The 15,711-nt window shown below is 35.9% G+C and overlaps 1 protein-coding gene across 4 annotated transcripts in view; it reads left to right on the top strand.

The window, feature by feature from the left end:
• Positions 1 to 15,711, top strand: part of Atp2c1 (ATPase secretory pathway Ca2+ transporting 1) — a 111,160-nt gene that overhangs the window by 83,948 nt on the left and 11,501 nt on the right. For all 4 annotated transcript variants that reach the window (XM_051205736.1, XM_051205761.1, XM_051205743.1 and 1 more), the window contains 4 exons: positions 345 to 501; positions 2,814 to 2,984; positions 3,988 to 4,085; positions 14,631 to 14,681. In XM_051205736.1, coding sequence (XP_051061693.1) covers positions 345 to 501; positions 2,814 to 2,984; positions 3,988 to 4,085; positions 14,631 to 14,681 — 477 coding nt within the window. The remainder of the gene's footprint in view (positions 1 to 344; positions 502 to 2,813; positions 2,985 to 3,987; positions 4,086 to 14,630; positions 14,682 to 15,711) is intronic.

The raw sequence follows: 15,711 nt of genomic DNA on the forward strand, positions 1-15,711 counted from the left end.
GATAACTAGATCTCTTTCATTTTCCTGTTACATGGTGAAAAACCATGTCCCAATCTCACAGTGCCCAAATTGAGGTGTAATAAAGCATTGCTTATAGTGTAATGTATGGTAGAATAATCTTTTTTTGTTTTGTAGAATATACAGAAAACTCCCACATGTATTAATAATCTTCAGAGTTTAAATGCCACTCAAAGCATTAGGTTTTAATAACTTTGCTAAGGTTTGTGAGAGATTGATGTTTCTTGGATTCATGTAGGGGACACACACACACACACACACACACACACACACACACACACACACACAAATTTTTGGATATAAACTTGGTATATTTTTCTTTTTAGGACAGACCAGAGATATGTTTTATGAAGGGTGCTTATGAACAGGTGATTAAGTATTGTACTACATACAATAACAAAGGGCAGAATTTGGCACTTACCCAGCAGCAGAGAGATCTGTATCAACAAGAAAAGGCACGGATGGGCTCAGCAGGACTCAGAGGTAAGGCTGTTTCTGATAGTCATTGATCTGGGAGGGAAAGAACGTATGCCTTTTAATTGTACTTGAATCCCCACTTCAGTTCTGAGCTGTCTAGTTCTACTCCAGGGGTCAGAACCATTGGAATTTCTGAGATGTTATGTTGTTATAATTATTGGGGAACTGGCCTTCAAATGATGGAAAGTCAAGAATACAGCAAAATATGAACTCTTGGATGTTTATAGATCTGCAGTGTCTCTGTTTAGGATAGAGATTTTACTTTGAAGAAGTTTATCTTCTACAGATTTCCATTAGATTTATTTAGTGTGTGTGTGTGTGTGTGTGTGTGTGTGTGTGTGTGTGTGTGTGTATACAGTGGATAACACATGAAAATCATATTCTACTTTTACTGTCTGAGTTCCAGGAATGAAACTGAGGTTGGCAGGATTTGTAGCAGGTGCCTTTATCTGTTAGGCCATTTTGCTGAAGAATTGTTGAGGCTTTTGTATATGGTTTGTGCTACATTTCACAATATAGACTTGTATTATCAGAGGAAAACATTTGTTTTCATAGAGTTTTAGGGAAAACTGAACTTTGTCTCTTAGGTCTTTTTTGTCTTCCCTCTCCTTTTTGTTACTATAATGGAAGGATAAAATACTAAATATTAATGTATGTACATTAAAATATTAATTGGTGTGTGTATGGTTATACTGTATCTTACAAAGTTAGTTTCTTAAAAATGCTTGTGGTCACAAACTTTGAAACTATAACGTATTTTAGTTCCAATTTTTCCTTTGGTGGTTATGACTAGCTACCTGACAAGCAACTTGAGGAAGCATTTATTGTGATGCATAGTTGAAATTTACTATCCTTCATGGTGGAGAAATGCATGGTGGTAGGAGTGGCTTAAGGTAGCAAGGTGATACTTCATATCTCAGGGCAGTAGAGAGGGGTAGGATGGTGAGCTATGAAACTTAAGTTCTACCCTGAAGTGACCTACTTCTCTCCAGGTAGGTTCCATATCCTGAAGGTTCCACAGCCTCATAAAAAATCATTACCATCTGGGGACCAAGTGTTCTAACACTCGAGGGTATAGGAAATACCATATTCAAACCATAATGATTGTTTTGTGTCAGAGGACTTCTGTATACACACTGTTATCTATTCTTGATCTAAAGAATGTTTTAAGTAGGTCTCTAGTGCTAAAGAGTGCACAGATGCAGGGTAACAGTCTCTGGGTCATCCTTCCATTGTGAGTGTGAAGAAAGGATCTCTTTACTCAGGATTTGCTAGCATGCAGATTGGTAATCTTCATTTCCTTTTATTGCCACCTAGCACCAGTGATTGCCAGGTATTTCTTTCCCTTCAGAGTGAAAAAACCTTTTTGGGTTATGTCTACACACTTAAACAGAGGTGGTTTGCCTTCAACTTTGATTTTTTTTTTTTTTTAGTCCTCCATATTTTCTGCTTGAATAAGAAAAAGTACTACTTTGGTCTCCTTTGGGACTTTGCAGGCTCCTTCTGAGACACATAGGTTTAGTGTGCGCTTGTGGACATTCGTTAGTAAGTGTTTAGTCTCATAATTTACCTGATGCAGGTCTGTCCTGGTCTCTACCATTATAAATCAAAAGAAGTTCCAGAATTCTGAGAGTAGGCTGAGTGATATTTGGGAAATGAGAATGACTTTTTGTTATATCTTGTTGCCCACTGTTGACAGAAAACTAAACATAATGATAGGATAATTATGAGCTCTAACAGACCTAACTTATGAGCAAGAAATGCTTGTTAATTAATGTTTGGAGACAGTGAAAACAGACTTTTGGTGTTAATGGCCTTAATACTACTTCATAGATGAAATTTTCTCTCCAGTGTTTAGAATGTATGAAATTGTGTGTACACAGGCTGTTTATAATTAATATAGTCTTCTCAGAGAAAGATATATTAGACAGCACTTTCAAAGGGTTGGTTTGCTTAAATTTGACTTTTAATGCTTGATAACCCATATTTTCCCCTAAATGAATTGTCTATAGAGGTTGTAGTTTCTTTAGACGGTAGCTGCATGTGCTTATTATGAAGGAATGTTCTTAAATCTTTCTCATTTGTCTTCTCTACTTAATAGTTCTTTGGTTTTATTCCTTTTAATTAATTTTTAGTAGCTTAAAAGCAGCCCTGTATCCAGACCATTGAACCATAATTGTTGGTATGTGGTAAGTTTGAACTGTAAATAATATGCAGTAACTACAGATGACATTATAGCTGGATGTGCTTTATTATCAGCTAAGTTTAATGGTTTCATAACCAATACTTTCTGGTTTTGTATTTTATTATTTCCTCAGTTCTTGCCTTGGCTTCTGGCCCGGAACTGGGACAGCTGACATTCCTTGGCCTGGTAGGAATCATTGATCCTCCCAGAACTGGTGTGAAAGAAGCTGTTACAACACTTATTGCCTCAGGAGTTTCCATCAAAATGATTACTGGAGATTCACAGGAGACTGCAATTGCAATAGGTATAACTGAGCTGCTGCATTTTGGTTTTAATGGGTTTTATTAAAATACTGCAGTGCATAGTTTTATGAACATTAGCTACAAAAATTGGTTAATACCAATATTATTTTTTTTTGTTTTTGCTCTAACTTATAAAATATCATAGGCAAACAGGATTTTAGTTTAAAAAGAATATTGAAAACACATGGAAACTCATTATGAAATCGTGTGTATTTATTCACAAAAGGGTAGTTGATTTCTTTAGCTTTATAGTTCACTTACTGACAGGTATAAAACACTATTTTAGGGATGTGAAAGGAAGGATGAGTTGAGGTTTTCCTTTTCAATTTAAGTATAACTTTTAAAGCAGACTTAACATAAATACTTAAGAGTATGCTTTTTGTATACTTCTTTTTTCTCATCAGAAATATATAGTTTGAAAGTTAGTGGCCATTACTTTCAGAAATATAAGGCAGAGAGAAGCATAAGTGTCTGTTTCTTATTCTTGAATCCTGTGAAGTATGAACTCAATATTTGCCAAGTCTGTGATTTATTACTTTGTGATAGGTGTGGACTGAAAGTTTCAAACATTGTTACTGAAATGTGAGAATGGCTTTTTAACAAGTATTTTCATTTGTATGCAACTACATGGCTGCATGCAACTAAATCTACTACCAATTTTTCTGGCTTCAGTTACTTTGCTTATAGTATATTCTGATTGTCATTAGAATTGAGCTGCTGAGCAGAAATTGATTAGTGTAATTTTACTTTTTATAGTTTGCTGGCTCAGGGACAATTCTTTGTTCTTAAATGTAAACAGAAACAAAATACTCCAGCAGAAAACTACAGACTTGCTATGAATTTCAGATAGTTTTGTCTTACTAGTTGTTTGTTTTATGATTCCTTGATGCACTTTTTTATCTTTAAAAAGAAGTAAATCAAAAATCATGTCAAATGAGCATAGTTTTAACTAACTCTTTAAACAAAGCAATTTTAATCATATTTTTCTGTCTTGTTTTGCTTTAGCCAGTCGTCTGGGATTGTATTCTAAAACTTCCCAGTCAGTGTCTGGAGAAGAAGTAGATACTATGGAAGTCCAGCAGCTTTCACAAATAGTACCAAAGGTGAGCCTACACGAATAAATACTTGAGAGGCCTTATTCTAAATATCAGCCATTGCTCCTGTCCCAGGGAAACTGCTCACTTACAAATGAGACATGCCCACCAAATTTGCTGGTCCAAATTCTGAAGTGAAATTTCCTTGAAATAAACCATATTGTTGTTTATGGTGAAATCATTACAAAAAATGTTGTAAAATCATTAACTGATAAAAACTGTATTTCCTCTAAGGAAATTACTGTGGTAATCTAGGACTTGTATGTGTAAATAAGAAAGATTGAGAGAGAACAGTTAATTGAAACTACTTTAACTTTAGTTCTGTTTTTATTTTAGCTTGAGTTTGTACTTTTTTTAAAAATGAGGTTTTATTTGCAGTTAGTAAAACATACCTGTTCAGGTTTATAGTTCTCAGTTTGGACAAATTTTTGATGTCTTACAAACCTTGTCACAATGAGAATACAGAACAATTTCTTCCTACCCCTCAATTTTTTCATGACCTCTTATTTTCAACTGCTCTTCTAGGTATAGAGCTTGGCATTTGTGATTCATTTTCCTGTATGTCTTCTTTTATTGAATTCTGTAAGGATAAGATTCACATAGTATGAAGCTTTTGGATGTAAATTTTTTTTTGATATTTTTTTTTAATTTAAAATTGAAATAAGCTTGTTTTACCTGTCATTCCCAGTTCCCACACCTTCCCGTCCTCTTCTATCCCCCTCCCCATCTTATCCCTTTTCTGCTCCCCAGGGAGAGTGAGGCCTTCCATGGGGAGTTTTCAAAGTCTGTCATATCATTTGGAGAAGAACCTAGGCCCTCCCCCATGTGTCTAGGCTGAGAGAGTATCCCTCAATGTGGAATGGGCTCCCAAAGTCCTATCATATACTTGGAATAAATACCGATTCACTACCAGAGGCCCCATAGACTGCGTAATCCTCCTAACTAACACCCACGTTCTGGGGGTCTGGGTTGGTCCTATGCTGGTTTCCCAGTTATCAGGCCCCTTGTCCAGATCAGTAGTTTCTGTGGGTTTCTTCAGCCTGGTTTTGGCCTCTGCTCATCACTTCTCCCTCTCTGCAACTGGATTCCAGTTGTTCGGCTCAGTGTTTAGCTATGGGTCTCTGCTTCTGCTTCCATCAGATACTAAATGAAGGTTTTAGGATGGCATGTATGGTAGTCATCAATCTCATTATCAGGGAAGGGTATTTATGGTAGCCTCTTCACTATTGCTTAGATTGTTAGTTGGGGTCATCCTTGTAGACCTCTGGACATTTTCCTAGAACCAGATTTCTTTTAAAACCTATAATGGCTCCCTCTATTATGATATCTCTTTTCTTGCTCTCCTCTATTCTTTCCCTGACTCAACTTCCTGCTCCCTCATGCCTACCTCTTCTTTCTTCTTCTTCCTCCTAACCTCCTCTTTTCTCCCCCCTTGCTCCCAATTTGCTTGGGAGATCTTGTCCCAGGGGACCATGTTTGACTCTCTTAGGGTCCTCCTTGTTTCTGAGCTTTTCTGGCAGTGTGGATTGTAGGCTGGTGATCCTTTGCTCTTTATCTCAAATCCATATATAAGTGAGTACATATCATGTTTGTCTTTTTGTGACTGGTTACCTCACTCAGGATGGTTTCTTCTAGTTCCATCCATTTATCTGTGAATTTCAAGACCCTCCATTGTTTTTTCCCTGCCCTCTGAGTACTACTCCATTGTGATAATGTACCACATTTTCTCTATCCATTCTTCAGTTGAGGGGCATCCATGTTTCCAGCTTCTGGCTATTACAAATAATGTTGTTATGAACATAGTTGAACAGATGTTCTTGTTGTATGGATGTGCATCTTTTGGGTGGAAAGATATCCCATGCTCTTGGATAGGTAAGATCAACATAGTAAAAATGGCAATCTTGCCAAAAGCAATCTACAGATTCAATGCAATCCCTATCAGAATCCCAGCACAATTCTTCGCGGACCTTGAAAGAATAATACTCAACTTTATATGGAGAAACAAAAGACCCAAGATAGCCAAAAGAACCCTGTACAATAAAGGAACTTCTGGAGGCATCAGCATCCCTGACTTCAAACTTTATTATAGTCCTGAAAATAGCTTGGTATTGGCACAAAAATAGACAGGTAGAACAATGGAATCGAATTGAAAACCCTGATATTAACCCACACACCTATGAACACCTGATTTTTGACAAAGAAGCTAAAATTATACAATGGAAAAAATGAAAGCATCTTCAACAAATCGTTCTGGCATAACTGGATGATGGTGTGTAGAAGATTGCAGATAGATCCATATCAATCTGTGTGCACAAAACTTAAATCCAAATGGATCAAAGACCTTAACATAAATCCAGCCACACTGAATCTCTTAGAAGAGAAAGTGGGAGGTACCCTTGAACGAATTAGTACAGGAGACCACTTCCTGAAGAAAACACTAGTAGCACAGACACTGAGATCAACAATTAATAAATGGGATCTCCTGAAATTGAAAAGCTTTTGTAAGGCAAAGGACACAGTCAACAAGACAAAATGGCAGCCCACAGAATGGGGAAAGATATTCACCAACCCCATATCTGACAGAGTGCTGATCTCCAAAATATACAAAGATCTCAAGAAGCTAGTTACCAATTAAAAAGACGGGTACAGAACTAAATAGAGAATTCTCAATAGAGGAATTTAAAATTGCAAGATGCTTGGTTGCAAGACACTTAAGAAAGTACTCAGCATCCTTAGCCATCAGGGAAACACAAATCAAAACAACTCTGAAATACCACCTTACTCCTGTCAGAATGGCTAAAATCAAAAATGCCAAAGACAGTTTATACTTGAGAGGATGTGGAGAAAGGGGAACAGTCCTCCAATGCTGGTGGGAGTGCAAACTCGTACAGCTACTTTGGAAATCAGTATAGCAGTTCCTCAGGAAAATGGGAATCAGTCTACCTCAAGATCCAGTAATTCCACTCTTAGACATATACCCAAAAGGATCTAATTCTTAAATCTTTGACACATAATACATTGGAGAAGTCACTTGGATGTGTTGTTGCATGTGTCTTAGTACCGTACCTCTTTTTATTTCCCCCCTTAAATTGTTGAGCAGGGTTTGATTGTATGGGAGGACTGTAGTATCTCTTTAGTTCAAGGATAGTTGGGTCCTTTCAGTGTTTTTTTTTTTTTTTTTTTTTTTTTGTCAGTGGATAAAGCTGTATCAGTTTCTTTGTGCAAGTCATGTGTGAATATTGAATAATTTCTGTTCTGAATCACATGGTTTCTTAAGAACTTCACTCTAAGCCGGGCAGTGGTGGCGCACACCTTTAATCCCAGCACTTGGGAGGCAGAGGCAGGCAGATCTCTGTGAGTTCGAGACCAGCCTGGTCCACAAGAACAAGTTCCAGGACAGACTCCAAAGCAATACAGAGAAACCTTGTCTAGAGGAGAAGAAAAAAAATAAAAATAAAAAAATAAAAAAATTAAAAAAAAAGCAAAACAAACAAATAAAAGAACTTCATCCCAGGTTGGGTGACGGATCGCATCACATTGCCATTTGAAGCTTCCTTTACCAGTGTGGGACTGTCTTACTATCTTTAGTGATACCACCTGCAGAGTGGTCATTTCCTTCACTGCCTTCTCTTGTTGTGTAGGAAGGAAGACAATTGTGGTTTTTTTTCATCTATCTGCATTTCTCTCAAAAACTTCTGATTTAAATTTTTTTTTCATGTACTTATTTGGCATATTATGGTCTTTATTTACATAGTCTGAGTATTTTTTTTTTAAAAAATCTGGTTATTTAATTCTCAGATTCTTCTTTTTTTAAAAAACATTGTGCCCCCCCCCCTTTTTTTTTTAATGGAGTGACTACAGAATATTTACTTTGATGAAGTCTGGCCTGTTAATCTTTACTTTCATGAATCATTCTTATGATTTCTTATTTAAGAGGACAATCTAAGCTAGGATTACAGAGGATTTTTCTTAGAAGTTTTATACTTCTTTTTTTTTTTTTTTTAATTTTGGCCAGTGATCATTTTGAGTTTTAAATTTTATATATATTGCAGTGGTCACAACTGGTTTTGTTATGCGTGGTATTCATTTGTTACAGCCCCATCTGTTTAAAGGCTGATTGTTTGGCATTGGAATGCTTTCTGATCTTTGATACTAATGCTTTTTGTAGCAAAGTATAAGAAAAAAAAACAGACTTTCATGTTTGTATAACATTAATTTCTGTAAAGCCAGTTTCCATTATATGAAATTAATTTTATTATCTGAGTCTACTTCATGGAGGCGTTATAGAAACTGGTTGTCACATATGCAAGGCATACAGGAAATTGGCCTCGTAAGTGTTATTTTTCCTATGTTGTTACTAATGTGTATGTATTTATATATCCTTTAAAATAAGTATTTACCTGGCATTCATTTGGTTAGCAGTTTTAGCCATCTGTTGCCAGTAATAATAAAATGTGCTACCTTCTTTATCTAAGTTTTTATTTAAAAGCTGCCTTTTTAGAATATGGAATTTCCTTAAATTGTCTCAACATCTTATGGATTTTTATAATATATTTTTTCTAATTAGAAAAAGCTTCAATAATAGCAAATACTTATTGTAGAAAAATTGAACAGTAAGGTACAATTCAAACTGTTACAATGTAATCCAAACACTCAGAAGTTGTGTTCCCACAGAGCATTAGCACAATAACTTAACTAACTGTGACTTTCACAATACAAATTTAACAAAAATATATTCATTTTATGTAATTTCAGCATTTCTGAAGCCAAGAGTTTAGTACTAGAAAATAGGCCTTTAATGGCTATACTGTATTTTGTGTGGCTGTCTATTGTGCACGAGTCTGTGAACTCTTGATATATATGTGTTTCTATAGCCATTTTCTTAGTGATGTTTTAGTTTATGTATTTTTACTGTGAATAATATTTTAATGATAACAGTAGCAACCGGGAATGCATATATTACACATGACTTATTTACTCTATAGTCACCTTCTAGAGGATAGATTAATTTTTTAGCAATTAGACTTTTGTTAGCCCATGTTTTGATTTTCATAGTAACTCGGGAAATAATACCTAGCCTATCTCTGATATTTCTAGGGGCTTTAACAAATGTTATTTACTTTACCTGCTGTTAGTTTGATATATAGAGTTGTCCTGTTGCTTTAAGAAATCCTTGGTAATTCACTTACCTGTTCTTTATACTTTAAAAATGTAATGGGGTTGATTATTTCATAAGTAGCCTGTTTAGGCTGGCTTTTTAGACTAAGCTATATACATTTGTTATTTCGCCTGTATTGAGAGTTTACTTACTATGATTTTTGTTGTTTGTTTTTTGTTTTTAGAGGCAGGGTTTCTCTGTATAATAGCCCTGGTTGTCTTGGAATTAACTCTGTAGACCAGGCTGGTCTCAAACACACAGAGATTTGTGTGCCTCTACCTCGTGAGTGCTAGGATTAAAGATGTGCACCATACACCTGGCATATGATCCTTACTTGAGGGTGACACTGCATTTTGAAGGGCATCACTGTTACTTCCATTCTGGGCAATTACAAAGTTTGGTTGATGTCTTCGAGCCAGGGAGGGATGACATTGGTACTGGTTACTCAAAAAAGTTCACCATCTGTTATTTGTAGTTCAGAACATTACTGTATATGCTGCATCCAGATACAATTAATTTTGTAAATCAAATTTCTGCATCTTAAATAATTTGAACAAAGTTCAGTGCATTGAGAGACCAATTAAAATGTACTGCTAAACTGACTTGTGAAGAGATTTCCATTTATATTTGCAGTCTGTACTTTATGCAATGGTATTGATTCCCTAGACTTCCAGCTGTACTTCCTCCATCTTCTAGTAAGCTGATTGGGGATGTGGTTGCTAGCAAATATGTACTGTTTTGCTCAGCCAATTATAGTCTAATCAAGCTCTAATCATTCATGAATGTTATTATCGGATCATTCAGGGAAGCATAAACATTTTGTTTGTTTGAGATTAAGGGCAGGGAAATTATTTACACATTTGGATAGGAGCTTATGTATATATGTTACTTTAAAGCTTACTTATGAAGGAATAAATCCTATATTGGCCTCTCCAGGGGTATAGGCTAGAGTGTACATTTCTAAGTGATGTAAAATTTATAGTTAATTAAACATTTTGTTCAGCTTTGCCAGCTTTGCATTTGCCTTTTCTAGTTCCCACTCTTGTTTCTTTGACAAAATGTTAATATATTCTGGAAATAAGCCTAAAAGGTATTTAGAGAAGGAAGAAGCAAATGCTAAATTACATCTTTGGCCTGGATAGATGACATGCATCTTTCTTTTTCAAATCAACAGTGTGTTAATTACAACAAATACATTGGCACTATTCTAAAGAGACTTAAATAAAATAAGACCCAGCCTTTGAAGTCAGTTAGTTTATTGAATTGGTTAAATATATCCAACTTAAAAGAGGAATCGTATAATACCATGGCTTTCTTAAAGTCTCTTAATGTGTTTTAAGTGAGTCTGTTCTTCAAATACGAATGAATTTTTTAATGAGCTGGACTGTTTTTGTTCCTACTTTTTACCCACTGTTCATTTTGTGTTCATGTAAACCTCTGACAACTGACAGGTTTTATTTTGTCTGCTTTTGTTTCTGATTAATTTGCAAAGCCTGTTTTCTTAGTGTACAAATAAAAGTGTTGCTAATTACTAGCCTACTAGTTTTCCCACTTCTTCATATCATATAATTGTTTGTTATTTCCGTATTTCATTTTCATTTTGTGGAATACATTCCAAATATTTCAGCATCTATGTGTGGAATTATTTATTTGACTAGAACCAATTTGAAAGCTGGTACATGAAAAATAAAAGACCCAGAGATTGATATTGGGGTTCAAACTTTAAGTTGAATATCAGGAAAGCAAAAGCATCTGGCTACTAACTTCTCCTTTACCTCAGGCTCAATAGTTTGGTCCTGTCTCCATGATCTCTCAACATGCCTCTGCCATAACCTCTCCTTAGTGTAGCTGGAGAACAAATGCTTTTCTGAGACTTTGCTTCTGTTTTATATACTTCCCTAATGTTGGGATTAAAGGTGTGAGCTATAATTCTCTTTTAGACTGATTCACTCTTGTTTAGATATGGGTGGCCTTGAACTCAGAGAGATCCATCTACCTCTTAATCCAAGGGAGTGTACCCCCATCTCCTAGTTCTGGCTACTGGGATTAAAGGTTTGTGTCTGGCTTCTATAGCTTGTGGCTGACTTTGCTTTCTGAATCGTCAGGCAACCTTTAATAAGTCATAACTAATATATCACTATAGAAAACAGTATGAAAGCTGAGAGTAGTTATGCCTGCTTTTTGAAATAGACCTGAGAGTTCTTAGCATTTTCTATTTGTGATTTATGTTAGAATAGATAGAACTGAGCATCCTTGTTCATCTTTGTTTTCCGTTTTATTAGTACTTCTGTTTGTTTACTCGGCCTGTTAACAAATCCTCACATTCCTGGTTTGTGTATTGTTTCATTTTCTGTGGGTCACATATTTTTTTAACCACCTACAGTTTATCCATTGTATTAGTAGGAAATCTTGTAGAAGATTTGAGGACGTTTGACAGGTTATTTTAATCTCCCTAATCTCTTTCATCATTAACCTCTGCTTTAGTATTTTCCTATTTTCTTCCTAACTTCCTGTCCCCATCACCTTGTCAGTTTATGTCGGTATAAAGAACCATGAATGCTGACCACAAATTCAATACCCAGAGCAATGCAAAGAAGAAGAGTGAAATGCCCTTGCAGAGTCCTCCTGAAAATGTGGAGGCCTTTTGGGGATCTTTCTTTGTTTTCCTCATCCCCATTATTTCCCTGTATTCTTTTCATTTGTAATATAGCTTTCCACTATCCTGTCTTCCTGTCTCCTCACTTTCTCCTTCCAGTCTGCAGTGGTTGTCTTTTGTTCTTTAGTCACCGCTACTTACTTTTGCTAGACTGAGAAACAAATAATAAAATCCAAAAGATTATTTATGCAGTGAATTCACTTATCTCAAAGTTTAGTTCAAATTCAGAGAGAGTGATAAATTTCATCTTCTCTTAGTTTGTTAGTGTAGGATATAATTTCTGTAGATCTTAATTTAACAACCACTAAATTTCAGTGTTTTAACTCGGTAAGATTAACTCATTCTGGTGCTTTAAGAACAAGTTTGACTCTATGTGGTGATATATACCACATGTAAAAGACCAAGTATTCATTGCCAGTTTGGCTTGTGATTGATTTGCTTGATCTGAGAGTGGCTGCTTCTGTTTTTGAGATGCAATCAGAAGCTTTGAAGTGTTAAAATTGTGTAATAAGTAATAAATATATTTATTGCATATTAGTAAATGTTCTAGTATATAAAGGAGTGCATATCCCATCAATGGCTTTTCATTTTTGGTAACTCAGTGTAATTATCTTGCCTAGTTTGAAAGTGAATTATGTGGAACAAAAAAACAACATAGTACATTAGTACTCATCATCAGTTTTTATTGAAATATATTGTATACTCTATGGCTTTTCCTAACATTTAACATTGCATTTCAGTGCAATATCTGCTTTATTATTATTTATAAATAACTAGAAAGTTTTACATAGGTAGCTATAAGTATGTTTTGAGTATATATGTGGCTTAGTTTTCTTTGCATGTTTAAGTGTTTCAGGGAGCCCATCAGGGATGATCACTCGGACACAGTTTGTAGCCAATTGAAAGTCTTAGGCATTCGTGACCAAGTGTAGCACCAAGTGTTTAGGGTTCAGGGTTTTAAGGCAAAAACCACATCCTATCTTGCTTGGTAGCTACTGGGGCAGCTTTTGTGCATGCAAGCAGTTTAACAGACGTGAAGATAAGCAGTTAGCTGGGGACGGGCTTTAACAAGCTAAGTTAGCTGGGGCATCGTGACCTTGCAATCCTAGAATAGCGTTGGATAATTTTCCATGGGAGTCTCCATCAATGTATCAAATTCTAGTTAAGCTTAAAATGGTCTCAGAAAGAATACAAGATGGAGGAACCTATCTATGCATTGTCTGAGTAGAAATATATCTTTATTCTAAATTTGGAGAATAGTCTCCAGATATTCATCATGTGATTCCTGGACTCATAGGATATTGGGCATAATCAATAATGGATACTGTAATTTAACTGAATCCTTTCTCTAAGAAAACAATGTCTTCTTGTTTTAAGACTTTAAGAAGAGGAACCATGATCGGTTTGTATGGCAATGACAAGATTCATTTAGTTGTTTATTCATTTAGCAAATACCTCGAAAGCACTGTATCTTAGGTCCTAAGGTTAGTAAAAATCTTACAAGAGGGATGAATGCTCCAATGCACTAAAACCAAACAGGCTAGAAAGGTAAAATCTTGGAGAATAAGATGGAAACTTTAAGATAGCATTACAACCATGAGGAAGAATGAAGAAGGGGGAGGAAGAGGAAGGAGAGGAAACTGAGCTGGAAGGGCATGGAATTTGAGTTCTCTTATTTAAATGTCAGGAAAAAATATCTGATCAATGAGAGGGAAGAATTTTAAGAATTTGTGGAGTGGTGAATACTAGGGTTGGTTCTGGATACGTGGATGGCAAGGATTGAAGTGTTTTCTTTGAAGTAGGAATTAAAGTTTGTCAACTGAAAGCAAGAGTGGAGGAGGGAGGGTTTGGACTGGAGGAGTCAGGAGAGAAATCTAGCATGAAGTAATTCTCCAGGACTGTAGAGAAGAGAATAATGTGTCATGTGGATATAAGAAACGCTATGGCTTTTACATACTGGGAAGATTAAGCACAATGCTGAAATTGAGATGCTTGTGAAATAAGAGTTTGGAAGATTTGGAATATGAATGAGAAGTATGAACTCATGTGACATGGTTTTATGAAGTCGTGGTTTTATGAAGGAGGATGGGGTCATGCCATGCAGCTCCCCTCCCTCACTTCCCCACTGGAACTGTGAGAGAGCTATAAGGGCTGGTGGTGTTATCTAGAAAACTCAGGCCAACACAAGGTGAAAGCTGAGGATACAAGACACACTGTTCTGGCTGGTAGTGGGCACAGTGACAGGACTACACAGATGAATCATGAGATTGATTGTGGTTGGAGAAATCTGACCATTAAGCTGCATATCAAGAAGAAGCACCTACATGGCTCTGTAGAAATGGTTCCTCAGACATTCAGAAGCAGCCGTTCTTCTCTGGGACTGACCAAAGAGAAAAACTGTTCATGTGGTACACTAGTGTCTTGAGGACACAAATAAAGAAAAAAAAATATTCTCTCTTTTTCATTTCTGAAATACTCCAAAAATAGTTACTTTCTCTTCATAGCTTTAACCTAATTGTATAAATTAGGTTATGACTTGTTTACATAATGTCACCCTATGGTGAATATACCCTTTTCTTTTGTAAAGGTTGAATCCCTGCATGAGGTGGGTATTTTAGCACATATATGCCATTGACTAATTTCAACCTTTGTACTAAAGTAATTTGTTAAAAATGTCATTACTTAGAAACACTGCTACTTGTTAACATTGGAGATTTTTAGTGTATCTGTGTTTTAACAGGTTGCAGTATTTTACAGAGCAAGCCCAAGACACAAGATGAAAATTATTAAGGTGGGTGTCTGAAAACCAAATTATCTTAAATTTTCTTTACAAAATGTTTGTTACTTTGTCTTTTGTTTATTATAAAGAGTATTGATAGATGTAGTGAGATATCCACCCTGCCTGCACCTGTTGCATTGACCACGCCCAAATGAGACATGATGTGGGAGGGCTAGGTCTGGGTCCTGGACCCCAGTTCTGTCTCTCTTGTTCATGGAGAGCAGCCTGCGTGTGGATCCCTGGAGCGGGAACTTGGGAGTCATTGGTTTCTTATGAAAGTGACTTCTCCCCAAATAGAATATAATAACCCATATTATAACCTGGCCCTGTGTATCTCAATCTGTGCATCTATATAGCATAGTTTAAAGTATTATGAGACAAAACAGGTATAATTCTGTAAGAGCTTGACAGAGAAACAATAAGAGTTTAGTTGGCATAGAAAGGCATAGAAGAAACCTATAAAGTATTTTCCAGTACAGCTTCTTTAAACAGAGTGTGGAAATGTATTCTGACAGGGATCCATAGCTAAGTCATCTCAACATGAATAGTGATAGTTAGACACTGTGAATGTAAGAAAGATGGTTTTTTTTTTTTTTTGCATGTGAACAGTAGCAAGAATGCTTATTATTTCCATGAGTTCGTTGACAAAGCTATATTTTTATTAGATAGCATGTTCCACAAATTAGTGAGTAGTGTGTTGTACACCAATACCACTTGCATGTCAACAGGCATTAGTGGTGTTTCAGCTCCATGTGCTGTCATATATTGTGATGCGTCATTGACTTGAATATTGTTATGTACTATTTGATTGGTGTGTAAATCAACTAAAATTATATCTAACAGTAGATAGCAGATTTAATTATTACATATAGTAGTCAGACATTATATAGTTGGGAGCTTCTGACTTTTGAGGTTGTTGACATTTAAGGGTGGGTTATTTGTAGCTAGGAATGATAGGGCTCTCCTGAGTACTCTAGAATGTTTAGTATCATACTTAACTCCTACCCAATAGATGCCAGTGCCATCCTACAACTCATGACAG

Source organism: Phodopus roborovskii, unplaced genomic scaffold, assembly GCF_943737965.1.
Source record: "Phodopus roborovskii unplaced genomic scaffold, PHOROB, whole genome shotgun sequence".
Classification (NCBI taxonomy): Eukaryota; Metazoa; Chordata; class Mammalia; order Rodentia; family Cricetidae; genus Phodopus; species Phodopus roborovskii.